The 25,415-nt window shown below is 58.8% G+C and overlaps 2 protein-coding genes across 3 annotated transcripts in view; both read left to right on the top strand.

Annotated features, from left to right (window-relative positions):
• The first annotated feature begins 1,392 nt into the window (after nt 1-1,392).
• On the top strand, nt 1,393-9,886 carry LOC113256842 (cytochrome b-c1 complex subunit 1, mitochondrial). Of its 2 annotated transcripts, none has more exons than XM_026500775.4 (13): nt 1,393-1,536; nt 1,789-1,929; nt 3,702-3,788; nt 4,844-4,973; nt 5,187-5,385; nt 5,908-5,987; nt 7,422-7,537; nt 7,773-7,916; nt 8,036-8,196; nt 8,309-8,394; nt 8,722-8,810; nt 9,170-9,245; nt 9,693-9,886. In XM_026500775.4, exons 1-13 carry the CDS (start codon nt 1,468-1,470, stop codon nt 9,755-9,757), a joined length of 1,443 nt encoding a protein of 480 aa, XP_026356560.2. In that variant the 5' UTR covers nt 1,393-1,467; the 3' UTR covers nt 9,758-9,886. The 2 variants fall into 2 exon arrangements, with proteins under 2 accessions (XP_026356560.2, XP_026356559.2); XM_026500774.4 differs by having other exon boundaries at nt 1,395-1,536; nt 1,786-1,929.
• A 3,863-nt stretch (nt 9,887-13,749) lies between these two features.
• The window catches only part of COL7A1 (collagen type VII alpha 1 chain), a 30,580-nt gene continuing 18,914 nt past the window's right edge, over nt 13,750-25,415 (top strand). Inside the window, exons 1-40 of the mRNA XM_057312069.1 lie at nt 13,750-13,834; nt 14,339-14,519; nt 15,132-15,291; nt 15,367-15,460; nt 15,551-15,712; nt 15,947-16,110; nt 16,196-16,325; nt 16,423-16,539; nt 16,633-16,779; nt 16,865-16,981; nt 17,057-17,206; nt 17,289-17,417; nt 17,977-18,120; nt 18,209-18,334; nt 18,437-18,580; nt 19,176-19,295; nt 19,455-19,598; nt 19,948-20,073; nt 20,171-20,317; nt 20,533-20,655; nt 21,004-21,156; nt 21,409-21,543; nt 21,629-21,775; nt 21,857-21,993; nt 22,290-22,416; nt 22,503-22,649; nt 22,737-22,909; nt 23,011-23,046; nt 23,131-23,157; nt 23,253-23,297; nt 23,371-23,433; nt 23,849-23,920; nt 24,013-24,048; nt 24,182-24,217; nt 24,382-24,453; nt 24,565-24,642; nt 24,886-24,912; nt 24,994-25,047; nt 25,188-25,250; nt 25,327-25,386. Coding sequence (XP_057168052.1) covers nt 13,750-13,834; nt 14,339-14,519; nt 15,132-15,291; nt 15,367-15,460; nt 15,551-15,712; nt 15,947-16,110; nt 16,196-16,325; nt 16,423-16,539; nt 16,633-16,779; nt 16,865-16,981; nt 17,057-17,206; nt 17,289-17,417; nt 17,977-18,120; nt 18,209-18,334; nt 18,437-18,580; nt 19,176-19,295; nt 19,455-19,598; nt 19,948-20,073; nt 20,171-20,317; nt 20,533-20,655; nt 21,004-21,156; nt 21,409-21,543; nt 21,629-21,775; nt 21,857-21,993; nt 22,290-22,416; nt 22,503-22,649; nt 22,737-22,909; nt 23,011-23,046; nt 23,131-23,157; nt 23,253-23,297; nt 23,371-23,433; nt 23,849-23,920; nt 24,013-24,048; nt 24,182-24,217; nt 24,382-24,453; nt 24,565-24,642; nt 24,886-24,912; nt 24,994-25,047; nt 25,188-25,250; nt 25,327-25,386 — 4,398 coding nt within the window. The remainder of the gene's footprint in view (nt 13,835-14,338; nt 14,520-15,131; nt 15,292-15,366; nt 15,461-15,550; nt 15,713-15,946; nt 16,111-16,195; nt 16,326-16,422; nt 16,540-16,632; nt 16,780-16,864; nt 16,982-17,056; nt 17,207-17,288; nt 17,418-17,976; nt 18,121-18,208; nt 18,335-18,436; nt 18,581-19,175; nt 19,296-19,454; nt 19,599-19,947; nt 20,074-20,170; nt 20,318-20,532; nt 20,656-21,003; nt 21,157-21,408; nt 21,544-21,628; nt 21,776-21,856; nt 21,994-22,289; nt 22,417-22,502; nt 22,650-22,736; nt 22,910-23,010; nt 23,047-23,130; nt 23,158-23,252; nt 23,298-23,370; nt 23,434-23,848; nt 23,921-24,012; nt 24,049-24,181; nt 24,218-24,381; nt 24,454-24,564; nt 24,643-24,885; nt 24,913-24,993; nt 25,048-25,187; nt 25,251-25,326; nt 25,387-25,415) is intronic.

The raw sequence follows: 25,415 nt of genomic DNA, 5'->3' as shown, positions 1-25,415 counted from the left end.
CCTCTCTCGTTCTCTATCAAATAAATAAATAAAATTTAAAAAAAAAACCTGAAGTTTTTAAAAAGTGCAAAGATGGACTAATTAGAGATCCTTTTTGATTTTTATTTTTCACATCTAAATCATAATTTTATTATATTATTTTTTTTATTTTTATTTATTTATTTATTTGACAGAGACAGCCAGCGAGAGAGGGAACACAAGCAGGGGGAGTGGGAGAGGAAGAAGCAGGCTCCCAGCAGAGGAGCCCGATGTGGGACTCGATCCCGGAACGCCGGGATCACGCCCTGAGCCGAAGGCAGACGCTTTAACGACTGCGCTACCCAGGCGCCCCTAAATCATAATTTTAAACCACAAAATATTAATAAACACTTAAGTGTCTTTTGTCTGCTTTTAAGGGTTATATTTTAAGTATGACTTTTTGGGGAAGATCTCAGAAGTACAATAAATCACATATAAATCATGTGAAAGTAGAGTTCACAGGTACACTCTTTCAAAAGTAACATTTGTTTTGTAAAAATTAAAAATTCTGTATTAACACAGAAATGTAAATATGGTAGCATCCTTCTCCTTCCCTTCAATCCATTTTCCAGAAGTCACTCGGCTGAAAGTTTCGAGAGAGTTCCTCCGGATTTTTTTTCAATGGGGTGTATTAGAAAAGCCTCATTGTTTTGTTTTGTTTTGTTTTGTTTGTGTATGTTTTCTTTTCCAAGCAAGGGAATCCTATTTCACAAACCCCAGACTAGGAGTTTTCTTTGTTCTACAGTGTGCAGGGTGCACGGAAGTCGGGAACGGGGAGCAGCAGCCTTCTCTCACGTTCCTCTCCGAAGAAATGTTGCTCAAGGTCGATGACTGAATTTGAACTCAGTTTCACAGGGCGTATGGGTGCACACGCACAGCATCAGTGTCAATCCCGAACAAACGGAATCCGTATTCTCTCCACCCAAATAAGTAGTCTCTAACCCTTTCCTTTTTCTTAGCAATATCTTGTTAAATTCCTTCGATGTCAACCGTCTGAAACTACTTCACCCTTTTAAAGAGAAAATCGTGATCAGCAGCTACGTCAGAGTCCCAGCATCCCACGCTGGTGCCTGAGCCCCTGAGCCCCGGGGCTCCCAGGCCCGGACACGCGGCGGCTGCGCCCCTGGCCCGCGCGGCAGCTCCGAGCACGCAGTGGATACGGAGCACCCGCGGTTCGTGAGAAACATCGCGCACTTTGCCTCCCACAGATGAAAGGGGAGGATGGACTGGACCGCGGACCCACACTGGCCATGGACAGCCTGGTGGGCTGATGCACGCAGTACCGGTGGACGCTCGGACAGAACCATGGAACAGCCGGGCGTGAATACTCCTGGACTCCGCCAGGAGGCGGCCGAGCGCCACGTCTGCGGTAGTGCGCCTGCGCCTCGGGCTCCGGCGCGTCCACTCTACGTTTGTGTGGCGCGACCTGGTGCCGACGGGAGCTAGAAGATGGCGGCTTCCGCAGTTTGCCGGGCGGCCGGGGCCGGGACGAGAGTGCTGCTGCGCACCCGCCGCTCGGTGAGGCAACAGCGAGAGCACAAGGCCGTGGAGCGCGGGGCTTCGGCACGCGGACGGGAAGCGGACTGTTAACGGCGGAGGGTCGAGATTGGGGAGGTTCCGGGGTCAGGGCCGTGCGAAGGTCACGGCGCTGAGCGGGGATGGGAGTCTTGCGGCTGGCCGCGGGGCGGCGACGGGGATCCCACTCTGGCCTGGGAGCCGAGGAGAGACCCCGCAACCCAGCCCTCAGTCTCGGTTGTCCATTTTCAGCAGCCGGCCCTGCTGAGGTCGCCTGCCTTGCGGAGCACCGCCACCTTCGCCCAAGCTCTTCAGAGCGTGCCAGAGACACAGGTCAGCGTGCTGGACAACGGGCTGCGAGTAGCCTCCGAGCAGTCCTCCCAGCCTACCTGCACGGTGAGCGGGGGCCCCTCTCGGGAGGCCGCCTCCATATCGCGCCTAGCGTTTTTTCCCAGGTCAGGGTGTGACCTTGGGCTCGAGTCCTCTGTGGTTTGGATCGGACTCCTCCTCACTCACCGCTGGATTGACTCTACCTACCTTAATCCTGACCCCAGCTAGGCCTGACTTCTTGGGGCATTCCTCAGTATGACTAACAGTCATTTAGCATATGACAGCTGCCAAGCAGGAGGCCAGGTTCTTTGCAGCCTTTTCTTAAGCAGCGCCTATGACAGAAGTGATCCTGTTTTCATTTTACCTTGAGGAAAATGGGTTTCAGAGACGTAAGGTGACTGCTAGACTCACAGCCCAAAGTCATAATCTCCTGGCTAGACTGTTTATGCACTTGCATAATGAATGCATTTGAAGATTCCAAAGAAACGTGATTTTCCAAAAAATACAGATCCTCAAAATTAGGGAGAGAAACCTTGGCTAGATATATCATTAGGTGAGAAGATTCTCAAGACGTAATCCTCTGCACCCTAAACTGCAGGGCTAAGTGGTTTTATTGTTAAATTCTTTCAGTTTTCCAATAACAAATAATGTCCTTTGACATAAGTTGTTACTGAACATGGTAAAAGATCATGGGCAACTTCCTTATTACGTGGCGCTTATATAAACTGACCCAAAGCCTGTTAAAGTTCGGGAGAGAATGCTGTATTTCATGGACTCTGAGATGCTCTCGATTGTAAGGGACACCGCTGTGCCAGAGAGAGAATGCTGCCGATGATGACCCAAGGCTACCATGGGTTGTAAGATTAATTTTTCTTTCTCAGATACTAGTTGTGAAACAGATACTAGTGTAAGAATTTTTTGATATATGGTGTGTATGTCAACATCCGTTGGGAAAGTAGATGTAAAAATTTTAAATCAGCTGTGAGCAAATATTAAATTAAGACGAGATCTATGTGACTTGTGTGGGTTGAGTGATGTTTGTATGTTTCATAGTACACCAGGAGGCTGTTGAGGAAATTAGGAGATTCTCTCATTGGGTGCCAAGGAGACACTTGCCAGTGTTAAGTATTCGACTCTGATTAAAAACTTTTTAAAAAATAATTGTGGGGGCGCCTGGGTGGCGCAGTCGTTAAGCGTCTGCCTTCGGCTCAGGGCGTGATCCCAGCGTTCTGGGATCGAGCCCCACGTCAGGCTCCTCCGCTGGGAGCCTGCTTCTTCCTCTCCCACTCCCCCTGCTTGTGTTCCCTCTCTCGCTGGCTGTTTCTCTCTCTGTCAAATTAAAAAAAAAAAATTGTGAATGAAAGCTCCTTGCTTAATAAGATAAAATGTTCAGTGTCTAAACCAATAGTTTCCTTCCTTAATGGTCAAAGACAAAATCACCAGAACAAAGGCAAGGTATAATTTTTAGAAAGGAGAAAATAAGTTGTTGTTTGCAAATGATGTGTTGCTTGCCTAGAAAACACAATTAACTGAAAAGCGAGACAGAATATAAGTTTCATATTGGTAATGGGGTCAGGTGAGTGTGCACAGTTAGAAATTGTTTGGGAACCAGTCGGCAAATAAGAGTGGAAAGGAGAGGTGACACAGTATGTCTTTTAGCCAGTGCCTGTGCCCCAGGGCACAGCTGTACCTCCAAGCACAGGGGTCCTACTGAGACAGCTGTCCCCCCACCCTGGGACCATGACCCCCCTGCCGGGGGCTTCTTTTAAGTCAAACTGGGTAGGGTGTAAGTCGGGGCTGGGGTGGTCTGTTACCTTGGTTGCCGGCTTTTTGTGCAGGTCGGGGTGTGGATCGACGCCGGCAGCCGTTACGAGACTGAGAAGAACAATGGGGCAGGTTACTTTCTGGAGCATCTGGCTTTCAAGGTGAGGCTCCTGAAATCCTGCCCTCCCCTGCCTCTTGTCCCTCCTGAGGATGCAGGTTAGCAAAGTCAACCTCCTCAGTTATGGGCTTCAGCTGGGGGGGGGGGGGGGCGCGATCTCTGGCTGGCTTTTCTGGAAGGAACCATGTGGGTTTAGCCTCTCCTGAGTGAGCACCTATCTAGTCAGCCCCTGCATAAGGCCCCCAGGGAGGCACAGGACCCCACTCCTCACCAGAGAGGCCAGGCCTGTGTTGTATGCGTGCATTGGTGTGGAAGCGTGGAACACGTAGATGGACAAGTGCATTTAACAATTTTGTAGACTTGGGCTGGCGTGCGTTCTTGTGAGATGCTCTCCTCTGGCAGAATGCCTGGGCATCTCTTGTTTGTAGAAGTAAATACTGAGCTTTCCTGAGGGTGGGGACAGTCTCCACGCTCAGTCCCTCAGCCAGCTCATGTTGGCGTGAAGTCTGAGTTTTTTAAATGAATTAAAAAATGGAGCAGATATGGATGGGTGGGGGTGTGGAGCAGGACCGGCTAGGTAGTCTGGCCAGCAGCAGCAGCACAGATGTGAGTGTAGATCTCAGCGTGCGTGTATGTGCCAGTGGACAGCAGCAGACACACACACAGACACACAGAAGTGGGGTTGAGTCCCACAGAGGTGTCCACCAGCACACACACAGTCAGATGAATGGCATGGGGGTAGAGTGGGTCATGGCAGCGTCACCTGCACATTGATGTGAGCTAACCTGACCGTGACTGTCAGTAAGGTGACAGAGAGTGCTGGTAAGGTCAGACTGTTATGGGGCTCTGGATTTCAGGCCATACTTGCACTGGCCATGCCTTTCTCTCCTGGCCCCTGGCTGTCTCCATTCTATTAGCCTATGATACTGTGGCCTGCTCAGCACTTGGTGAACACAGATCGTAGGCCCTCTATGCCCATAGTCTTTGCTGAAGGAGGCGCCTGTGGACCAGTGGTGCTGCTGGGACTTTGGCCTTCGAAGATAGGGGTCCTGAGTTCCCACATGGTTCCTGATTGGTCCTGTGGATACCTGGTTCAAGGGAACGAAGAATCGGCCTGGCAATGCCTTGGAGAAGGAGGTGGAGAGCATGGGGGCCCATCTCAATGCCTACAGCACCCGGGAACACACAGCTTACTACATCAAGGCGCTATCCAAGGACCTGCCAAAAGGTAACGCCTGGAGGAGGGGGCAGGGACGGGGGGATAGGACTTCAGGGGTGCAGAGGACAGGCCTCCAAGAGCTTGGCCTGGCCGAAGAATGGGGTTACCCTGACAGCATCCTCTTGCAGCAGGGCAACCAGGCATGCCAGTCCTGGGGGCGTTGTGCCATTACTGGCCTGCGGTGGCCCACCTGGTGCCCACACCTGCCCTTCTTGCATCTAGCTGTGGAGCTCCTGGCCGACATTGTGCAGAACTGCAGCCTAGAAGACTCCCAGATTGAGAAGGAGCGTGATGTGATCCTCCAGGAGCTGCAGGAGAACGATGGGTGTATGCGGGACGTGGTCTTCGACTATCTGCATGCCACGGCGTTCCAGGGCACACCTCTAGCCCAGGCTGTGGAGGGGCCCAGTGGGAATGTCAGGTGAGGGTTGCTGGGCCCGTGCTGGCCCGTGCCAGTTTGTTTTTAGTTGGCCTGCACTATTGTATATTCTTAATTCGCACAACTGGAAACATTCTTTCTGTTGCCACATGGTCCCTGGGGGTCTTTTTGAAATGCCTGTGTGGTCTTCACTCGAGTTGCGGGCTTCCTTGTAGGGCATGATTTTATGTGTGTCCTGACAACCTGAGGGAGGGAGCTGGGGGATCCCGTCTGCGTGGCTGTTTGTCCTCTGGTGGGACGAACTCTGACACCGCCCTTGAGAGCTTCACAGCATCAGCTCACAGCCCCCTCGGGGAGGAAGGACTGAGCCTGTCCTGAGGGCAGATGTGAGGTGGGGCCGGGAGGGCTGGGTGGCAGAGATGGGGAAGGGGATAGAGGGGTGTGCTAGGGCTTGCTCCCCAGAGAAGCCACATCTCTCCTTGCCTGTCTCCTCAGCTCTGTTTGTGGGACCCAGACCACTGTGGTTTGGGAGAGGCACTGAGCCATTGGCCGTATGTCTTGCAGGAAGCTGTCTCGTGCAGACCTGACCGAGTACCTCAGCAGGCATTATAAGGCCCCTCGCATGGTGCTGGCAGCAGCTGGAGGTGAGTGCTGGGCCCATCGAAGCTCTGTGGTGATGGGTGGGTGGGCACCAGCCTTGGTTACCAGGGCCCGGGTCTCCTGGTTATGACCATAGGGGATCTTCCCGTCCGGGGGACCCTGTTCCTGTCCTGTCCTTGAGGAGAGCGAGCTCTGTCTCATGCGCTCTGAGGTGGGATGGGATTCTGCCCTGCCAACACCCCTGGGACCCACCACGTAGGGATGCTGCTTGCCCTCATTAGTACAGGCCTTTCTCAGCCCCACCTGTCCCTTAAGAGACCCGGGTGGCAGGCTGGTGGGAGATACAAGCCCTCAGGTTTGTTCCTCGCAGCCTTGCTGGTGGGCAGGCCAGACCCTGGGGTGTGACGATACCTATTTGATGACAGACGGGAAGTGCAGAGTTGGAGGTTAGGGGGTGCTTTTGAAGCACATGTTGTTGGAACCAAGGTCTAAAGGATTGGGAGGGGTTAAGTCAGGTGGGGAGTGGGGAACCTGAGCGGAGGGGCAGGGCAGTGTCATGGTCCAATGCTGGGCTGCCATGTGGGGGCCAGAGCATAGGCAGGCAGACCCAGGGTGGGGGAGGCTATGGCAGGTGTCTGGTAGGAGGTGGCAGGAGTGAGGGATGGATTCAGGATGGTTTTATAGATGGAAATCTGAAGGACGTCTGGCTGTGGTGGGGAGTGGACAGGAGAGGGGTTAAGGATGCTTTTCCAGCTTGTGGCCTTGGCAGCCGGGTGGGTGAAAAGGACTGCTGGGAAGGGCATGGTTGGTGGCCATGGGGCCTGTGACCCAAGGGCAGTTTAAGCGAGTGAGAGTGAGACTGTTGAGTCCAGAAGGGTGAGAGCTCTGGGAAGGAAGGAATAAAGGCTGAGGCCGCTGGCAGGCTGTCTCTCTGGCTGCCCACAGCGCTGACCAGTCAAGATGCTCGAGCAGCAGAGACCTCCCCTTGTAAAGGTGAGGGTGTGCAGTCTTGCAGGGTCCCGAGTGGTATTCGTGAACGTCCCCAGAATTAGTCACGGCCCTGCAGTAGCACCTCTGTGCCCTCTCGTTAGCCTCCCCCACAGGGTAGCAGCCAGCATCTGCTTGAGGAAGGGTCAGAGGGACAAAGCAGGGCAGGTGGCCTGGGGCCCAGGGAGCCCGTCTTGTTCTTAATGTGGGGGAGAATGCATCTGCTGGGGACCCATCTTTCAGCCCACCGTGCTGCTGCTTCCCTGGGGCTGAGGTGATGGACGCTCTTCGACCTTGAGGTGCCTGCCCCGCCCATGAGGCAGAGCCTCTCTCTGGAGGATTCTCTTCCCTGACCCTGTCCTGATGTCGTGTCTTCTTCCGCCATCTCCCACCAAGATCAGACGTGGGGTCCTCCGCCTGTGCGTGATCCCCCTGACCCTGTGCCTTGGCCCCTGCTGCCCGGCCCATAACGGCGCCCTCTGTCTCGGCAGGGGTGGAGCACCGGCAGCTGCTGGACCTCGCCCAGAAGCACTTCAGCAGCGTCTCGGAGGCATACGAGGAGGACACCGTGCCCACTCTGGCTCCGTGCCGCTTCACGGGCAGCGAGGTGGGCTGCCTTGTGGCCGGGGGTGGTGGTCTCAGCCCCGGCCTCTGGAAGGACCCTTGTGAACATGGTTGTCTTCCTGATTCCAGAGATGCTTCGGGGGTGGGGAAAGGGTCCTGTGGATGCTGCCTGACGAGCACACGTGTTCCCACACGTGTGCACATGCTTCACCCACACCTGGTACCTTTTCTGGTCGTCTGCACGCGCCGGCTCTCAGTCTCGCCCTGTCCTTTCTCAGATCCGCCACCGCGACGACGCTCTGCCCTTGGCCCATGTAGCTATTGCGGTAGAGGGGCCTGGCTGGTCCAACCCGGACAATGTGGCCCTCCAAGTGGCCAATGCCATCATAGGCCACTACGACTGCACTTACGGTGGCGGCTCGGTGAGTGCTGGGCTGAGCACGGGACCTTGCCGTCCGGGAACAGAGGGTGCCGGGCCGTGGGGTTCAGGCTGTGGGCCACGGACAGGAGGGTGGGTGCTGACGGCCCTTGCCCCTGGCAGCACCTCTCCAGCCAACTGGCTGCCGTCTCCGTGACCAACAAGCTGTGCCAGAGTTTCCAGACCTTCAACATCTGCTACGCGGAGACAGGGCTGCTGGGCGCCCACTTCATCTGCGATCGCATGAACATTGACGACATGATGTTCTTCCTGCAAGGCCAGTGGTGAGCGGCAGCCCAGGACTGCCAGGCACAGGAGGGGCCCTCGAGCAGGACGGTGGGGGTAGGAGACAGCCCCGTCTCTCAGGATGACCAGCCCATCCCCCGCCCGTTGTAGGATGCGCCTGTGCACCAGTGCCACAGAGAGTGAGGTGCTCCGGGGCAAAAACATCCTCAGAAATGCCCTGGTGTCTCATCTGGATGGTGAGTCCTGCAGCTCTGTGGGGAGGGCGTGGAGCGCATCCTGGAGGGACAGCCCCAGGGTAGCCACGTTCCCAAGCAGGATGGGAGAGGAGAACTCTGAAGGCCATGCCGTATCCCCACTGCCACCCCCAGGGCCTTGGCGGGTCAGATTCAGGTGGCGGCGGGCCAGGTCCGCAACAGCCCATCACTAGAGCAGATGGTGGAAGTGAGGCTGGGATCCGGGGTCAGACCATGGCCCAGGTGGCAGCCTGGAGCTGGAGGCTCAGCGAGTACCTGTGTTCCTGGACTGGACCGGGAGGAGCTGTAAGCCTCCCCTGACCCTTGCAGGCACCACTCCCGTGTGCGAGGACATCGGACGCAGCCTCCTGACCTATGGCCGGCGCATCCCTCTGGCCGAGTGGGAAAGCCGGATTGCGGTAACGTGGGCCTCTGGGGGAGGTTCTGGAGTCCCGACCTGGCAGCCTCCTAAAGGGCGAGGAGTTCAGGCCTGACAGCGCACGGTGCAGACTGCTCCCGCAGTCATCCCTGGTGTCCTCGGCAGCGTCACCGACAGGGTGGCGTCATCGGAGGGCCGGGCAGAGGCACTGAAGGCTGAGGGCATGGGTGGGGCCTGTGGACGTCTGCGGCAGGGAGGGCCCTGCTGCCTTTCCCCTTTGGCTGAGGGGGCAGCTCCTCGGGCCGCATGGAAGACCTTGGTCGGCTGGCTGGGCGACATTGACCGGCTGAGGTGGCCCCAGGAACCTGCGTGTCAGTGTGCCCTCTGCTTCCCCTGCAGGAAGTGGATGCCAGTGTGGTGCGTAAGGTCTGCTCCAAGTACTTCTATGACCAGTGTCCAGCTGTGGCTGGATTGGGTGAGTGGCCTAGAGTGCCTGTTCTTTGTCCTTCTTCTCAGGCCTCCTCCTGGCCTCCCCTGCTGCCTATGCTCCCCCCCACCCCCACCCCGCCTACCCTGGCAGAAGCAAACCGAGGCCCCTGAGAGGCTCTGCCCAACAGCCTGGCTGCCAGGGAGTTCTTGCTCAGAAAACCTGTCCCAGCAGCTCCCTGACTCCCTGCCAAGGTGCCTCCATCAATACCCCGCACCCGCCAGGTAACGGACACCTCCGTGCGTGGGGTGGGGCTCCGAGAGCCAGAGCATGAAGTGACAGGCTCGGCACCCCTGGGGGAATGTTCTCTTCCCTTTTTCCACTCAAAGCCTGTCTTGTGCTGCTCTGGGCAGCTCTGCCTCGGGTGCGGCGCAGGGCCAGGTGTCCCTGTACAGGCCAGGCACCCCACCCTGACGCCCCACCCTCTCCCCACAGGCCCCATCGAGCAGCTCCCAGACTACAACCGGATCCGCAGCGGCATGTTCTGGCTGCGCTTCTAGGCAGGAAGGCTGTACAGGCAAGAGGGCTGGGCCAGGGTTCCCGGTCCCTCCCCGCCACAAGCGTACCACCTCGGCTCTCCAGACCTGTGTGCAGATGACCTTACCTCCAATAAAGGCCCGTGTTGAAAACTGTGTTGTCCGTCTCTCGGCATGGCTGTGGGGTCTCCCAGGCAGTGGATGGGGGAGCAGGGACTCCCCCCCCCCCCCCCAGTTCTGTATGCCCCAGATCCTTCTGCCTTCCCACAGGCTGATGTATCCTCAGCCAGGGGCAAGCGTGGGGGCTGCAGTATGGAGGCCGGAAGCCTTTGATGCCTGCAGGGAGCTGAAGCCAGATGTTTCCAGTTAGCCACGTGGGGGATGCTCCTAGCTGGTCTGTCCCAAGAGTAGGGTGTGGGAACCCATGCTTTTGCCCTGGTGGAGGTCCCAGCCTGGGAACTCTGGTGGCTCAGGAGGGAAGCCCTTTGGTGTGGGTCCTGTGCAATAAGCCTTCTGGCAGTTCCTGGCCCCCTGGACAGACCAGGAAGGGCCATGGACGTCCCGGAGTCTCCCTGAGGAAGCTTCCTTCATATGTTTACTCTGGATTCTGGGAGGAGGATAGCCTGGGGCATAGTGTTCCCATTTGATTTCTAACTGTTGCCTGGGCAGGCAGGGCAAGAATCCTTTGCCTCGATTTGCCGCTGACTCAGGCTCCGAGAATAGCCCTGAGCTCAGTGGGGCCTGAGCCCCCTCCCTTGACTAGGTCTGTCCCAGGCAAGTCCTGAGCTGCTGGCCTGATGATCCCCTTCCCATCTACCTGTGGCAGCCAGGACCTGGTGGAACTCACAGCTGCCTAGTCCCCCTTCAGGCCTTGGCCCCAGGAGGCAGGTGGGCAGGGAGACCCCTCTTCCTGTGTCTCCAGCCCTTCTGCAGTCAGGTTCCCTGGGAGCCCAGGATGGAAGTGGAAGTGAGGGGCCTGATTCTCCTAGGAGAAGTGCTGCTGGCAGTCGGGAGCAGAGTCTGGGACAAAGGTGGTTGAGAAGCAGGCTCTTGAGAAGTCATCCAGCACCCCAGCCTAGCAGTGGCCCCAAACAACCCCAGAATCACTCTTGCCCTGCCCCAGTGCCTTTATCTCATCTCTGCTGCCACCAGTTGTCAATTAGGAAATAATTGTCAAGTGCCTTCTAGAACCCAGAGCTGGAGGTCCCAGGTCATCCTCCTACTTTGAGAGAACCTGCTAGACAGTGCAGAAACCTGACAGGCCAACCCGGTGCTTATAGAGGCAGTACAGTGGGCCCAGGGAGTACCAAATCTTTGCCCTAAGTTTGAGCTCCTGGAAGATGGGGGTGATTTCTCTTCCAAGCTCAGGCATGGTCCTTGAAGGCTCTGGATGTGCTGGGCACTTCTGGAAGTGATCTGGTCCCAATAGACCTTGCATACCAAACCAGAGAATTTGGTCTTTACTCTGGAGGCATCTTGAGGGAGGTCCCTTAGAGGTTACTGGCGAGAGAAGTGAGATCGGCCTGAGATTTAGCATGGGGACTGGGAGGCTGGATTTCTGTGGCACCCCAGGGAGCTGTGCTATGGCAGAGCAGAGGTCACAGCTGTAGGAAGAGCTGGAGCGGGCTTCAGGGGACACAAGCAGGACAGCAGCCCCAACAGGGCTGGGTACCCCAAGGAGGGGTAGGTTGCCAGAGGATGACCTGCCTAGCTTGGGCCACAGTTTTGGTGAGAAATTGGGAGGTGTCCGGGACAGTGGGATGTGTGGGGCTGCGATCCTGAAAAGAAGCCCCAGCTAGAGATGTGGTGCCACCGGGCAGAGGTAGTGACTGAAGCCAGGGAAGGAGATGTGGGGGGAGAGTTAGAGGAAGGACAGAGCTCTGGGGCCCCACTCTTCAGATGGAAGGTGCTGGGCTCAGGAGCTGGGCCCTAGCCTGTGTATCTGCCAGGAGGCTGGAGCTGGGAGCCACAGAGGGTCACACACCTGCCTGGGGGCTCGTCTCATATCACCACCTGCACTTGAACCTCCACAACAGCTTCTCCCACACCCTTTGAGGGACCCCCACACAGCAGGCAGCCCTTCCTTTCAGGGGCACATCATGGTCTGATACCCTCTCAGCAGGGTGTCCAGTTGCCCCTACAGGCTGGACCGCCATGTGTGCGTGCGACCCTACCGTATGTGGCAGCTCTGCCCCTGCTGAGCAAGAGGAGGTGGAGGGCTTGGGGGCAGGGGCTGCGTCTGTAAGGAGATTGTGTCTGGGTCTCTGCTGTTCTCACCTATCAGACCGCTTTAAGGGCTGGGGGTGTTGGGACGTGGCTGAGGAGACCATGACCTTGGAAGAAGTTCTGGGCCCTATGGGTCACAACGCTGTGATAATTAGGGGGAGGGATCAGGGATCACAGGGGCCATTCTGTAGCTTCAGCCTTCCGGGGAATAGGAAAACAGGCAGTGTGGATGGCCTTCATTGCCTCCAGCTCTGGCCACACCACAGACCCCCCGGCCTGGAAGGAGCCCAGGGGAGATGAAGACGTGTTGTCCCCATCTCTTCCCCACTCAGCCTGTTGACCCAGGAGAGGCCTGGGGCCAGGCATGTTGGAAGGGACTCAGCGGCAGTGGTGAGTGTAGACCTACTTTCTGGACTTCTCAGAATTATCTAGGACTAGCAGGAAAACAAACAAAACACGGGGCCTGCTGCTCTTGGGAACATCTCCGCCTTTGTGTCACTTCCCTTGGATGAAGACGTGCACATACAGACTCATCTCAGGACAGCGTTTGTGACCTGTGTTAAAGGGGACTGTACAGTCACAAAAGCCAGTTGAGGGAAATGGGTGGGAAGTCAGGCTGGTTAAGGGGTGAGCAGTGGGTCAAGGGTAGTTATGAAAGTGGCAGCCACAGGTGGACCCTGAGATCGTGAGGAAAGGAGGGAGGGCCTATGGTGACCTCTGGGCCTGGTGGGGATGACGGGTGGAAGGGGGTCTTCAAGAAGAATAGAGTGAGGGAGGAGACTCCAGCAGGCCAGAATGAGGATGAGTAGTTAGGGGGACTTGGAGCAGGACAGGGCCACCAGTGGGGGTGTAGGCAGGAAGGGGTGGATTCCTGAGAGATGAGCTGTCACTGTGGGTGGTCCCACCCTGCACATATGGACAACCCTCCTCCGTGCAGGCACAGCTGGATGGCATCTGCCTGGGACTGGTTCAGGGCATGGCAGGGGGTGAGGGGTACTGGGATGGACACGTGTGCGTATGCATGACACAGATTCTCTCCTCCTGGCTTCTCCCCCCCCCCCAAGGTGGGGGATGGCATTTTTCAGATGCAGTCCAGTGGTGCCTTGGTTTCCCTGGGATGAGCCTGAGCCCCTCATTTGCTGGGGGCTGCTCCAGCTGTCAAGGGGATAGGGGTGGGGCACAGGAGATCCAACAGACGGGTGGTTGAATCACAGGAGTGGCCGGCGGGACTTATGGCCTGAAGGCTTGTCTGGGCACCCCCATAGGGTGGGGGCTGAGTCATCTCCAGCTGCAGCCTCCCCCCACCACCATCCTGCAGTCTCCTCCGTCCCCAGGAACCTCTCTGAATTCCAGCCTCCAGCGGTCATGACACTAGTCACTCTGACCTTAAAGCAGCCGCAACTTCTGACCCTGGACAGGGTTGGAGGGGTCTTCCTCAGCATCCGTCAAGAACCTTCTGGGGGGAGCCCCGGAAGCCACAGGACGTGGGGGTCTTTACACTTGAGTGGAGTCAAATCATCTATCCGGGCAGGGGTGGTGGGGGCGGCGGCCTTTGGGACGCTGGGTGGGGGGCGGGCCGCTTGGGACCCCGCCCGCAGCTCCGCCCCCCGGATCGGGGACTTTTCTCTGCTGTGGCGGCGGTAGTGCAGCAGCGGCTGGGCGGCGGAGCCGGTGGACGGGCAGGCAAGACCGGGACTGGGGGTGGGGGTGCGCTAGGCTCGGACCCGCCACAACTGTGGGGGCCGAGGAATAGAGACGGGGGGCCTGGCTGACCGTCTCCCCCACCCAGGATGAGGCTGCCGCTCCTGGCGGCCGCGCTCTGCGCCGGGATCCTGGCAGGGGCGCTCCGCGTGCGGGCCCAGCACCGGGAGAGAGGTGGGCACCCCGGGAAGGACTTCATCCAGGGCGTTGCACCCTGTCACCTGTGGCCTTCATCTGGGACCCCCCCCCCCACCTCCACGACCCTGCCTGCATCCCTGCTAACTCTCCCCGGACCCCCCAAAACCCTCCGCCACCCCTGCTGGGTCTCCCAAACTGCATCCTATCCTATTGGGTCCCACACTCTGGCTCCCCAAATGCGCGCTGGGTCGCCTACTCTTTGTCACTCCACTCTGGCCCCCTGAGGCCAGCCTCAGTCCCAGATCCACACCCGCGTCGGGGGAGCTCCCTTCTCGGCACGCACCAAACCTCCGCGGAGAGTCAGCTCTGGGTCCCTCTGTCCCTCCCTCTGAGGTTCCCAGGCCCCAGGCGGCCTGGGCCGGTTTGCTTAGCCGCTGAGGCCTACTCCATCCTCCCCAGCCCCTAGTGCCAAGGGACCACAGTGCACGGAGGGGTGGGTGGGCTCCAGGAGGAGAGCCTGATTGCTCCTTCCTGCCTCAGTGACCTGCACACGCCTTTATGCGGCTGACATCGTGTTCCTACTTGACGGCTCTTCGTCCATCGGCCGTGGCAACTTCCGCGAAGTGCGAGGTTTCCTGGAGGGACTGGTGCTGCCCTTCTCCGGGGCAGCCGGTGCACAGGGCGTGCGCTTCGCGGCGGTGCAGTACAGCGACGATCCCCGGTGAGTGGTGGCCCCTGGAGCTGGGGACCCAGAGCTCTCACCAGGTTCTTCCCTCACAGGAGCAGGGAGTCCAGAAACTCCTAGGACAGGCTTTGGGGAACCCAGACCCCTCTGCCCTGAGCCAGGACCTCCTCTGGAGACAGAGGCAGGGATCTTGCACCTGAGACACCTCCAGGCTGGGCTCCTGCCAAAGACAGCACTGTGTTTTCTGATCTGGAGATGGAGAACGCAGCCTACATTCTACCCCCAGCCTCCCGGACTCTCCATGTTTCAGCCTCCTGATGCCTTTGGCCTCTCCCCTCCCACAGGGCCTCCCTGTCTGGCCAACGGCCACCTCCCTACAACCGGACCCTTCCTCCCACAATTACTTAATTAACCAGACATCCTGCTCCCCGAGGCAGGGAGCCCGAAGGGCTCCAGCCACAGGCAGGACACAGAGGGGTACCAGAGGAGCTTGTTAACGGCTTCAGAGATGGAGGACAGGAGTCACGGAACTAGGAGACCACTCAAGGGGACTGATACTCACAAACCTCACCCCAGAGGCTTCCTAGAGGCCAGGGCCAGAAGAGATCCTGGCCCCTAGCCTGCTGCCATCTTCCCTCCCCTGCACAGGACAGAGTTTGGCCTTGATGCACTTGGCTCAGGGGGTGACGTGATCCGAGCCATCCGTGAGCTCAGCTACAAGGGGGGCAACACGCGCACAGGGGCTGCGATTCTCCACGTGGCTGACCACATCTTCCTGCCCCAGCTGGCCCGACCCGGTGTCCCCAAGGTGATTTCTCACCCCACCATGCCCCCCAAGTTAGCTGTCTGAGGCACACTGATTGATCCCCGGCGCCTGCCCCAGGTCTGCATCCTCATCACAGATGGGAAGTCCCAGGACCTGGTGGACACAGCTGCCCAGCGGCTGAAGGGGCAGGGGGTCAAGCTGTTTGCTGTGGGTGAGTTGCAAGCTGAGGGGACATGTGGTTGCGGTGGGGGCCGGGCAGAGGGCTCGTGAGCCCCTGAGCTCTGATTGGGTATCACCTCAGGGATCAAGAATGCCGACCCCGAGGAGCTGAAGCGAGTTGCCTCACAGCCCACCAGTGATTTCTTCTTCTTCGTCAACGACTTCAGTATCTTGAGGACGCTGCTGCCCCTTGTTTCCCGGAGAGTGTGCACAACTGCTGGTGGCGTGCCCGTGACCCTGCCCAGTGAGTTCCTGCCCACACTTGTGTGCTGACCTGGACCTCTGCCCCCGCGCCCCCACCTGGGAGTGCTGATGCCATCCCATGTGCTCCCGACACCAAGCTGGGGGTACTGCCCTCTGATCCTGCCCTCGAGATGCTGACCCTACCCCATGGATCCTGACCCTTGACCCCAATGCTACACTTTAAGTCTGACCCCCAATCCTCCTGCCTGATTGCCTGACTCCCCGCCCTTCCCAGCTGATGACTTGACCTCTGGTCCCCGAGACCTGGTGCTGTCTGAAGCAGGCAGTCAATCCCTGAGGGTACAGTGGACTGCAGCCAGTGGCCCTGTGACTGGCTACAAGGTCCAGTACACTCCTCTGACAGGGCTGGGACAGCCACTGCCGAGCGAGCGGCGGGAGGTAAGGATGTCTGGGATGGTAGGTGGAGGGTTGGGGATTTGGCTGGTGGGAAGTGTAAGGTAAAGTGACCTCTGACCTTGGGCAGGTGAGCGTCCCCGCTGGTGAGACCAGCACGCAGCTGCAAGGTCTCCGGCCACTGACCGAGTACCAAGTGACTGTGGTAGCCCTCTACGCCAATAGCATCGGGGAGGCCGTGAGTGGGACAGCTCGGACCAGTGAGCAATTCTGCTAACCTCTGACCCCACTCACCTAACTGCCCAGTAACCCCTCCCCCTGCCTGACTCTGCTAACCCCTGGTGCACCCTCCCCCAGCTGCCCTGGAGGGGCCGGAGCTGACCATCCAGAATACCACGACCCACAGCCTCCTGGTGGCTTGGCGGAGTGTGCCGGGTGCCACTGGCTACCGTGTGACATGGAGGGTCCTCAGGGGTGAGTGAGGGGGATCCCTGCACCTCAGACAGGATCGTAGGGTTCTGAGTCTATAAGGCACACTGACCGCCCGGGTACCACCCCCCGCTGCAGGCGGTGTCACACAGCAGCAGGAGCTGGGCCCCGGGCAGGGGTCAGTGTTGCTGCGTGACCTGGAGCCTGGCACGGATTACGAGGTGACTGTGAGCAGCCTGCTTGGCCGGAGCGTCGGGGCTGCCACCTCCCTGACTGCCCGCACTGGTGAGAAGGCCGGATGCTTTCTTCGGGCTGGGTGGGCAGGCAGACAGGGCACCAAGGCCACTGACGTCCCGTGTGCCCTGGGCAGATGCCTCTGTTGAACAGACCCTGCGCCCGGTCATCCTGGGCCCCACATCCATTCTCGTTTCCTGGAACTTGGTGCCTGAGGCCCGTGGCTACCGGCTGGAATGGCGGCGTGAGAGCGGTCAGTGCAGGGGAGAGGGGTGGGCAGGCAGGGCCGGGCTTGGCTTTCAGCTGGCCTGACCCTGTCATCTTGCAGGCTTGGGGGCGCCACAGAAGGTGGTGCTGCCCTCTGATGTGACCCGCTACCAGTTGGATGGGCTGCAACCGGGTACTGAGTACCGCCTCACGCTCTACACGCTGCTGGAGGGCCGCGAGGTGGCCACACCTGCAGCTGTGGTCCCCACTGGTGAGGGCTCTGTGGGCCTGGCCATGTTTCAGGGGAAGGGACGGGGCCCCTGGGCAGCCTCTCATGCTGCGCTCTCCAACAGGGCCAGAGCTGCCCGTGGGGCCTGTGACAGACCTGCAGGCAACTGAGCTGCCCGGGCAGCGGGTACGAGTGTCCTGGAGCCCAGTTCCTGGTGCCACCGAGTACCGCATCGCTGTGCGCAGTACCCAGGGTGAGGGGGACACAGCCACACCCACACACACATTAAAGATCCAGTTCTTGGGGTCTGATGGCACCTTCACCCCATCTTTCCACTCCTGGGTTTCTACAGCCTCCTTCTGTCTCCTTGTCCATCTATCCTCAAGGGGGCAACTGAGCCCAGATCTGTCATGGAGGCTGTCTGCTCCCAGCCCTGCCTCAGCCCATCTTCTCACCGGGGTCTGTCTCCACTCACTGCCCCACGTCCCTTCTCCACAAGCACAAGCCCAGTCCCTGCCCTTCAGTGACCCTGACTGGAACCACTGCCCACACTGATCTCTCAGCCCTTATCCCCACCCAATACTGGCCCCTGTCACCCCATGTCACTGTCTATCAATGACCTGTCAATTCCTATCGCTGTTCACTGACTTCTCTCATCCTACATTCCATGACCATGTCCACTGACCCCTATCATCTTGGGTCTCCATTCATCACTGGTCCATTATCCTGTGTCCCTGTCTTCACTGACCAGCATCGTCCTGCATCCCTGTGCCTCACTGACCCCTGCCCACCTACCCTGCCTTCTCTCTTAGGGGTTGAACGGACCCTGGTGCTTCCTGGAAGTCAGACAGCCTTTGACTTGGATGATGTCCAGGCTGGGCTAAGCTACACCGTGCGGGTGTCTGCTCGAGTGGGCACCCGTGAGGGTGGCGCCAGCATCCTCACGGTCCGCCGTGGTGAGCACTGCAGGAAGGCTGTGGAGGGACAGCTGCCTGACTTACTCCGGTCCTGGTTTGACCTCTGACCTCTATCTCTCACCCCCAGAACTGGAAACCCCACTTGCCATCCCAGGGCTACGAGTCGTGGCATCAGATACAACACGAGTGAGGGTGGCTTGGGGACCTGTTCCTGGAGCCAGTGGATTTCGGATTAGCTGGAGGACAGACAGTGGTCGGTGTGGGGTGTGTGGGAGGGTTATGGAGAGGAACAATCAGGGTATAGGGGATTGAAGGGACAGGCAAGAGCCATGTCAACACTTCCCTCTGACCCTAGGTCCGGAGTCCAGCCAGACATTGCCCCCAGAATCCACTGCCACAGATATCCTGGGGCTGCGGCCTGGAACTTCCTACCAGGTGGCTGTGTCAGCACTGCGAGGAAGAGAGGAGGGTCCCGCTGTGGTCGTCGTGGCTCAGACTGGTCAGGGCCTCAACCAGCCCCTTGACTGTGTATCTCTAGTGCCCCTTTGGACCCCCACGCCTCCCCTCTCAGACCCTTGCTTCGCCTCAGAACGGTCTCCCTCTTCAGATTCCTGCTGCCTTCTCCCTCAGAGTCCTGCTTTCTGCTTTGGCCTCCCTTGCCTCCTAAGCCCCCACCTTCTTCAGATTCCTCTGCGTCCCCTCTAAGATCCCACTCTGCCCTCAGATTTCTGCTGCCTCGTCTCTCAGGCTCCCGCCGCCTTCTCTGCTCCACCCGACTCTCCTCTAAGATTTACGCTTACACTTTTCCCTCTGTCAGACCCCTCACTGCCTCCTCGTACCTCCATCAGAACCCTATTATCTTCTCTGTCAGACCCTCTTCTCTCTCAGATTTCTCTCACCTGCCTCACTCAGATTGCACTATCTCCTGTCAGAACCCCCACTTCTTCCCCCATCTGACCCATTCACTTCCTCTACCATCAAATCCCTGTCTCCTTCTAGACTCCCATAGCCTTCTATTAGATGGTCCCCCAATCCTCCCCCATCAGACCCTCCACTGCCTCCTCCGTTAGACTCTCCATTGCCTCTCCCCCCAGACCCACTGGGCCCAGTGAGGACTGTCCATGTGACACAGACCAGCAGCTCATCTGTCACCATTGCCTGGAACAGGGTTCCTGGTGCAACAGGATACAGGATCTCCTGGCACTCAGGCCATGGTGGGGACCAAGGGTTTTGGAGGGGACTGGAGGTTTTGGAGGGTTTGGGGCGGGGCAGGTCTGGGTGGAATGGGGGATGGGGGCTTATTAGGGGTCCAGGGGGGGCATTGGAGGGCAGAGTCTAGCTAGCCCTGGAGCTGCCTCCATTCCCACTCCCAGGTCCAGAGAAATCCCAGTTGGTTTCCGGAGAGGCCACAGTGGCTGAGCTGGATGGGCTGGAGCCAGATACTGAGTACACAGTGCATGTGTGGGCCCATGTGGCTGGTGTGGATGGGACCCCTGCCTCTGTGGTTGTGAGGACAGGTGAGTGGACCCTGGCCAGCCGGCAACCACATCTCATTGGCTGCCCCACCCCACTGTGTGAACAGGGGTGTGTGTGAACATCCTGACTGCTTCAGCTGCCCTCTCCGTCACTGCTCAGTGGCTTCTCCACATTGACTAAGGATCCACCCTCAGCGACCTCCTGGCCGCTCCACACTGCCCACTCTGGGGCACTGACCTCCCCCCTCTCAGAGGTTGCCTACACTGACCTGTCCATACTAACCTCACCCTGACCTTCAGACCTCTCTGTATTGACCATGTTTGCACTGCCACTCTGTTCTCTGCCAACCATCCAGTGGCCCCTGACCCCTTACCCTGCCTCTGCCCCCAGACCCTGCGCCCGTGGGCAGTGTGTCGAAGCTGCAGATCCTCAATGCTTCCAGTGATGTTCTGCGGGTCACCTGGGTGGGGGTCACTGGAGCCACAGCCTACAGACTGGCCTGGGGCCGCAGCGAGGGTATGGTTCCCTGACGTGCCCTTGTCCCTCACGGCTGGGATTTCCTCTCTGGTAAGCCACCCCCACCCCGACTGTTGCCCCATGTTTGCCTGCCCAGGTGGCCCCACGAGACAGCAGGTGCTCCCGGGAAACACGGACTCCGCAGAAATACGGGGCCTCGAAGGCGGAGTCAGCTACTCTGTGCGAGTGACTGCACTTGTCGGGGACCGTGAGGGCGCGCCGGTCTCCATTGTCGTCACTACGCGTAGGCGGAGCTCGGGCTGGGGCGAGCCTTGGATTGGTCGCCTGCATGGTTTGGGGGCGGGGTTTATGTACGGCGGGCTACAAGGGGAAAGGAGGGATGAAGGCTGGGATAGGCAGAGGAGTCGGTTGGGGCGGTGCGCGTTCCAGGGTTGGTCTGGGATTGGCTCAGGAGCCAGTGGAGGCGGAGCCTCCCTGACTGCAGTGCTTTCTCTGTAGCGCCTGAGGCTCCGCCGGCACTGGAGACCCTTCGCGTCGTGCAGCGAGGAGAGCACTCGCTGAGGTTGCGGTGGCAGCCGGTGCCTGGGGCACAGGGCTTCCGTCTGCGTTGGCGACCCGAGGGTGAGAGGTGTCCCCCGATGGGGTGGCGAGTTCAGGGACCAGTGGGGGCGGGGTTGGGGGCGGGGTTGGCGAGATGGGCGAGGTCAATGAGTGGGCAGAGTCTGTCAGTGGACGGCGTGGGGGGGTCTGCTGGATCAGTGACAGTGTGCGGGATCAGTCAGTGAGATGGGTGGGATCAATAAGGGTCAGTCGTGCAGGGTCATTAAAGTGAACAGGTTCAGCGAGAATGGGGAAGATCAATTAGGAGGGTGGATCTGGTCAGCAGGGTCAGTCAGGGAGGTGGGCAAGTTCATTAATGCTGGTCTGTAGCATCCTCCCATGTGTCTTGGGTCCCTACTCTCATGCCAGCCCCAGGTGGCCAGGAACAGTCCCGGATCCTGGGGCCCGATCTCAACAGCTATGAACTGGATGGGCTAGAACCAGCCACCCTATACCGCATATGGCTGAGTGTTTTGGGGTCGACTGGAGAAGGGCCCCCCACAGAAGTGACTGCACACACTGGTGAGCCCAGAGAGTCCACCCTTCCCTGGTGTGACCTTTCCCCCACTGATGACCCACCCTGGTTTCCTGCACCCCATGATCCTTAGTGACTCCTCCTGTAGCCCCACCACCACTCCTGCCCCTGGGGGGACCCCAGCATGATCTCCTATGACACTTCTTTCACTAAGATGATCCTACCCCAGAACCTCCTCAGATGATCTCTGGGTTCTCAAGACATAGACTCTGATCCCTGGTCTTTGATTCCTTCTTCAGAGTCACCCCGTGTTCCAAGCACTGAACTGCGTGTGGTGGACACTTCAATTGACTCAGTGACTCTGGCCTGGACTCCAGTATCTGGAGTATCCAGCTACATCCTGTCCTGGCGGCCACTCAGACGGCCTGGCCAAGGTGAAGGGGAGGCCAGGGTTGGGGTGGCATGGCAGTTAGGGCTCCATGGAAGGCCTCCCGTTTAACCAGATTTTATCCTCTGCAGACATCCCTGGGGCCTCACAGACACTTCCAGGGATCACGAGCTCCCAGCAGGTGACAGCGCTAGAGCCTGGCATCTCCTACACCTTCTCGCTGATACCCATCCGGGAGGGTGTACGGGGTCCTGAGGCCTCTGTCACACAGATCCCAGGTATGATGGGCACAGTGGGAGGGGCCTAAGGAGGTAGCTAGATGGGCCAGTTGCTTCAGTAACTCAGCCCCCTTCTGGCAGTGTGTCCCCATGGCCTGATGGATGTGGTGTTCCTGGTGCACAGCACTCAGGACAATGCTCATCGTGCAGAGGCTGTAAAGCGAGCCCTGGAGCGTCTGGTGTCTGCACTTGGGCCTCTTGGGCCACAGGCGGTCCAGGTTTGGCCCCAGATGCAGACAGACCCCTTCCCATCCCAGCCCTTCCCTGTCCCAGGCTTTATAGCAGCTACCATTTCCCTCCTCTACCAGTGATCCAGGCTCTATCAGTTCCCCCACCCCCCACCCCCAGGCTCCAGATCTCCCCCATCTGCTGGTTGGCTCCCTATCCTACCATCACTGCTGACTCCCTAGTGTTCAAGTTTAGTCCCACACCCTGAGGTCCGTATCTCCCCCCACAGACTCTGTCATCCTTGCTTTGCCATCCTCCCCAGGCTCTGTGTCCCCCTCCACCCCAGGTTGGCCTCCTGTCCTACAGCCATCGGCCCTCCCCGCTGTTCCCGCTGAACAGCTCCTATGATCCTGGCGTCATCCTGCAGAAGATCCGCAGCATCCCCTACGTGGACCCAAGTGGGAACAACCTGGGTAAGGAACTGCACTGGACATGGACTCTCGGGGCTTCCCTGCGGGGAGCTGGTTGCCCCTGAGTTCTGACATGTTCTTTCTCCCAGGCACCGCTGTGGTTACTGCTCACAGACACCTGTTAGCGCCAGATGCTCCTGGGCGCCGCCAGCACGTACCAGGGATAATGGTTTTGCTAGTAGATGAACCCTTGAGAGGTGACATCTTCAACCCTATCCGTGAGGCCCAGGCTGCTGGTGAGGAGTAGGGCTGGTGGGGATGGGACCTGGGAATCGGGCTGGCTCCAGCAGGGTTGTCATGCAGACTGCTGGACCCCTCCATAGGGCTCAAAGTGATGATCTTGGGCCAGGCCGGAGCTGACCCAGAACAGTTGCGTCGCTTGGTGCCAGGCATGGACCCCGTCCAGACTTTCTTTGCTGTGGATGATGGTCCAAGCTTGGAACGGGCAGTCAGTAGTTTGGCAACATCCCTGTGTCGGATTGGTTCGGCCACCCAGGTTTGCAAGGGACCTCTCAGTGAGGGGTAGCTGGCAGGGGAGAGGGGGTCTGGGGACTCTTGGTAGAAGAGCCTGGCCTCAAGGAGACCTTATGTCCACAGCCACAACCAGAGCCTTGCACTGTGCATTGTCCAAAGGTAAATGTCCAGGGTTGAGAGGGCGGGCGAGGGCCACACCTGGGGCTGGCCACTCTGACCCTCATTCGACATATCTTTCTCCAGGGCCAGAAGGGGGAACCTGGAGAGATGGTGAGTGGCCCTAGTTGGAGGCAGAGAATGGTTGGGGGTCAGTGGGGCTGGGGGGAGCTGGTGGTGGCACAGGGCTCACTGATTATCCTTCCTAGGGCGTGAAAGGACAAGCCGGGCCTCCTGGCCCCCCTGGCCTTCCGGTGAGTGCCTCCCCACGCCTGTCCTCTGCTCCCTGACTGGCACACTGCCTCCTTACCTGCTTTCTCCTCTCAGGGCAGGATTGGTGTTCCTGGCCCCCAAGGGCCCCCAGGAAGTACTGCTGCAAAGGGTGAGAGGGTGAGTGGAAACCATTGAGGTTCCCCTAAGACACTCCTGCAAGTGTCCTCAGGGTTTTCAGGAGACGGAAGGAAAGAGCACGGGTAGAACCACAGGGTATTCCCAGAAGCCTAAGTGGGCATCATAAACCACACTAGAGTTTGGGAAAGGGCCTAAAGCAGAGCAGCCAGGGGAGTTTTGAAATTCCCCCAGAGAACCTGGGTGTAAGTTCGAAATCCCAGAGGCAGGGAAGGCCCTCCGCCTCATCACTGCCCTTGTGCCTGGGATCAGGCCCCATTTAGCTCAGAAGGGCTGCTGTTCTGCCCCATTGCTCCACCCCAGCGACACTTGGGGGCCTGTGGGGTCTGGGCTCCTCCAGCAAACCAGGGGCATGGAGGGAGGGTCCCTTCCTGCCCTGAACTCTTTGCCTCCTCAGGGCTTCCCTGGGGCAGATGGGCCTCCAGGCAGCCCTGGCCGCCCTGGGACTCCCGGAAGCCCTGGCTCAAAGGTAAGCAAGCCTTGCCCTTGCAGGTCACACAGTGGGACTCTTTGCTTGAGTGGGTGGGTGGGTGGTCTGACTGTCCTGGCTTCCATTAACAGGGCTCCCCAGGGTGGCCTGGTCCTCGTGGAGAACCAGTAAGTTGCTTTCCCTTCTTTGCTCATCCGGTGTCTTCCCAAAGTTCTTTCTGTGGGGCGGGGGCCTGTGGGGGTGGAGCAGCATGGATGTGCTTGAGCCCAGGTACCACCCTTTGCTCTATTTTGTCCTCAGGGAGAGCGAGGACCTCGAGGCCCGAAGGGGGAGCCGGTAGGTGCAGGGGGAAGGGAGGAAGCCAGGATGGCCCAGGAAGGAGCAGGCTGGACACTGCAGGGCCTGCGGCATGACGAGGAATAGCTGAGGCCCCTCTAGGGGCTTCTCCCACCTCAAGGCTCCCATACCCTGAATCCTGTCCACTGCTTTCTGTCCTGCAGGGAGAGCCTGGACAAGTCATTGGAGGCGAGGGCCCAGGGCTTCCTGGGCGGAAAGGGGACCCTGGACCTCCGGTAAGTTCCAGGACATGTATGGGCAAGGGATGTGTGGTGGGGGACCAGAGGGAGGCAGGGTGGGAGTAGGGGTCTGTGGGGGTATACTTTATACTTGGTCTCTTCTGTCAGGGCCTCCCTGGATCCCGTGGCCCACTGGGGGACCCAGGACCCCGTGGTCCCCCAGGACTTCCTGGAACAGCTGTGAAGGTGACAACATGACCCCCGTGTGGTCTCATGACTTCTGTGTGATCCAGTGACCTAGTGACCCCATTTGAACCCACACAACCCCTACTGGTCGCTCTGACCCCATGTGACCCCTTAGTCCCCCGTGACTCCTCAGTTCCTCCATGACCTTTGTAATCCAATTTGTCCCCCTGACCTTCATCTTCCCCCATATATTGGGGAGTGGAGGTATAGTCCAGGGACATGGGGCCATGATCTGTCTTTCAGGGTGACAAAGGCGATCGTGGGGAGCGGGTAAGTGAGGGGCAAGGTGTCCTGGGGTGGCTTGGAATCTGATTCCCTTTGGCCATCTCCTGACCTGCTGTTCTCTCTCAGGGCCCTCCAGGATCAGGTGATGGTGGCACCGCTCCAGGGGAGCCTGGGCTGCCGGTGAGGGAGCCCTGAGGCTCTGCTGGGGAACTTGGGGTCATGCCCAGGGGTGTGGATACTGGGGCTGGGGCTCTGCTGGGCAGTGGGTGGGTGCTGGGCCTTGCAGTTTGGGGCTCACATTTTTACTCACTTTCCCTAAGGGTCTTCCTGGAAGCCCTGGACCCCAAGGCCCTGTTGGCCCCTCTGGACAGAAAGGAGAAAAGGTAGGAAGCCTGACCCTAGTACTGGGGCGGGGGTGAGGTGGGGGCAGGATCTTCTACTCATTTGTTTCTCCTTCAGGGTGACTGTGAGGACGGAGCCCCAGGCCTCCCAGGACAACCTGGGAGCCCGGGTGAGCGGGTGAGTATAGGGGGCAAGGGTTCTGAGGG

The sequence above is a fragment of the Ursus arctos genome, unplaced genomic scaffold (genome assembly GCF_023065955.2).
Source record: "Ursus arctos isolate Adak ecotype North America unplaced genomic scaffold, UrsArc2.0 scaffold_14, whole genome shotgun sequence".
Lineage (NCBI taxonomy): Eukaryota > Metazoa > Chordata > Mammalia > Carnivora > Ursidae > Ursus > Ursus arctos.
This window is presented reverse-complemented; position numbering and strand designations above follow the sequence as displayed.

Coding starts and splice junctions, on each gene's coding strand:
- LOC113256842 (XM_026500774.4), top strand. CDS start 1,468: ATGGCGGCTTCCGCAGTTTGCCGGGCGGCCGGGGCCGGGACGAGAGTG. Junction 1,537..1,785: donor TGCTGCGCACCCGCCGCTCG/GTGAGGCAACAG, acceptor GTCCATTTTCAG/CAGCCGGCCCTGCTGAGGTC. Junction 8,395..8,721: donor CCTGGTGTCTCATCTGGATG/GTGAGTCCTGCA, acceptor TGACCCTTGCAG/GCACCACTCCCGTGTGCGAG.